The following is a 2,422-nucleotide window of genomic DNA, read 5'->3' on the forward strand; positions in this document are numbered from 1 at the left end:
TTTAGCCAGCGGCCAGCCTGCTCACACAATAGTCATACATTCGGCAAATGAAAGAAAAAGGCTTCAAAATATAAACATACTCCATAATACATAATAAGTTACGTCTCATAAATTAACAAGGTCCAAATTATGAGCTAATCTAGATTTAGAAACATAAATCTTCAAAGCTTTGGCAAGTCGAATTCTTTGATTGTCTTGACTTCCTACAAAAAGCATAAAGGTAAAAACACAAAAAAAGTTACATAACTTCCCAAAAGAATAAATTAACTTATACTCAATAAATCAAATATAGAAGTTTGGTAGTAAAACAATAAAGCTGACCTTCATCTTCTTTTTGACGCCGTGAAGATTCCTACACCAATCTCCTGCGCACATCAATACTTGAACTGTCTCGGGGTGAAGTGCTGCTCGATAGGTGTCAATTACTCTAGTTCTGGCACTAAAAGTGGCCTCCGATGCAACTGTAGTTATCGGAATGGCCAATATATCGCAAGCCATTCAAGAAAGTACTGGATATGAGATTCAATTTATTTTCCACCACCCCAAACAATCAAATTCATCGAGATTTTCTCCAATCTTTTGGCAAGGCTTGTCTAAATAATCAACTAATTCTGACTTATGAGGTTCGCTAGTCTCGACTTCATCACAATATTGATCAAAATCACCGCATCTAGTCTTCTTGGTTGCATTTGTTCCTTGCCTTTGGGAAGAGCTAGAAGCCATTGGCCCTCCTGTTGGATTCGCCGCTAGAGCAACATACTCATCATACAACTCAAAGAGCACTCGGCGAATGGTGGAAATGTTATGAGAAGCCTCTGAAGGTAGATACATTTGAGGGTAGGTGAAGTCTACAACCCTCATTTTCTGTCTTGGATCTAAAATGGCAGCCACGGCCAATACATTTACCCCAATACTTGTCAAACTTAGTTTTCATCCTTCTAACCATGGCCCGAATGAAGGGGTCTTCATCATTAACTCGAGCATCCAGCACTTTTTTTATCTTCACCAACTCTTGAAGGAAAAGATTGCTCGTAGGATAATCTGAACCAGAAATTATATGTGTGCACTCCCAAAATTTTTCCAAGACCGAACAAACCTTTTCAGCTTTTTCCCAATCCTCAGCAGATGGGCAAAAATTGTAACTTTGCTCTCTATCTTGGAAACGGGGAAAAACGTCCTTAAATTTGATGGCACAATTCAGCATCTCAAATGTGGCATTCCATCTTGTCTTACAATCGTAAAGCAATTTTTTTCCTGGTATATGGAGTTGTTGCGCAATTTCAGCAAACATCAATGCACGCCCCTCTGATCGATTCACAAATTCCACGGAATCCCTAATGGCTTTGGTGATGTCCACAATCTCAGAAATGCCATCTTGAACTACAAGGTTCAAGATGTGTGCACAGCATCGAACATGGAACAATTTTCCATCACAAATAAGCTTTTTGGACCTGGAGATGTCATCTCTTAATATTATAACAGCTACATCATTGTTCGAGGTATTATCAACTGATATGCTGTAAATTTTGTGCTCAATGCCCCACTCTTTTGCACTTTTAAAAATTGAAGATGCTATCGCAACTCCTCGGTGAGGCGGTGGTATGTGTACAAAACTCAAGACTCGCTTTTGTAGTTTCCAATCAGAATCAATCCAATGCCCGGTGATGACCATGTACTCGATCTTTTGATTTTTCGACTTCCAAAGATTGGTTGTGATGCTCACTCTTTCCACATTTTTCAACTTGTTTCTCAACTTATTTTTTTCAAGCTCATATACTTGCATACAATCATTTTTTGCTGTTGCTCGAGAGATTTTCTTCCACTCTAGCACCGCTCGTTTCATCATAAGATTGAAGCCTTCTTCTTCTAATATGGTGAATGGATGCTCATGCATTAGCACCCAATGTGCAGCTGCCTCTCTAACTTTCTCCATGTCAAACTTTCCGCTCAAGGGTGGCAAAGTCAGAAAAGAATCATCAGCTGGCTGGAAATTTAATTTTGTTTGCTGCTCAGCCTTTCTAATGCTTGCTTTTCAGGCTGAACATCTATTCTGATGTCTCCACATGCTACTTGTTTGCTTTGACTTGCCTCTTGACAGTTTTTTCTTGCAATGCTTGCAAATGGCATAATTCAATCCATTTTCCTCAACTTCGTCAAAATCATCCCAAGCCTCAGATGTTTTATTTCTTTTAGGGATCTAGAATTCATCTTCAGCTTCAGCTTCAGTCACTTCCTGCGTGTCTCCTCCTATTTGACCAGTTTGTTCTTCTTCTTCTTGTTCGTCAAGAGCAAATACTTGAACTCCAACTGGTGTTGTATCATTACTTATGAAAACAGGGGTATCCAACGTGAATGGAGTAGTTGAATCATGAGCAGATGATCGCGGGATAGAAGATACCCCGGGAGGACTAATTGCCATACC

The 2,422-nt window shown here is 39.6% G+C and overlaps 1 protein-coding gene across 1 annotated transcript; it reads right to left on the reverse strand.

Annotated features, from left to right (window-relative positions):
- Positions 1-522: 522 nt before the first annotated feature.
- LOC140015995 (zinc finger BED domain-containing protein RICESLEEPER 2-like) lies at positions 523-1,933 on the reverse strand. The gene is made up of 2 exons (XM_072068838.1): positions 907-1,933; positions 523-815 (listed from the first exon to the last, which is right to left on the reverse strand). The coding sequence occupies exons 1-2, from the start codon at positions 1,931-1,933 to the stop codon at positions 523-525; spliced, it is 1,320 nt and encodes a 439-aa protein (XP_071924939.1).
- Between the last annotated feature and the right edge of the window lie 489 nt (positions 1,934-2,422).

Source organism: Coffea arabica, chromosome 10c (genome assembly GCF_036785885.1).
Source record: "Coffea arabica cultivar ET-39 chromosome 10c, Coffea Arabica ET-39 HiFi, whole genome shotgun sequence".
NCBI lineage: Eukaryota > Viridiplantae > Streptophyta > Magnoliopsida > Gentianales > Rubiaceae > Coffea > Coffea arabica.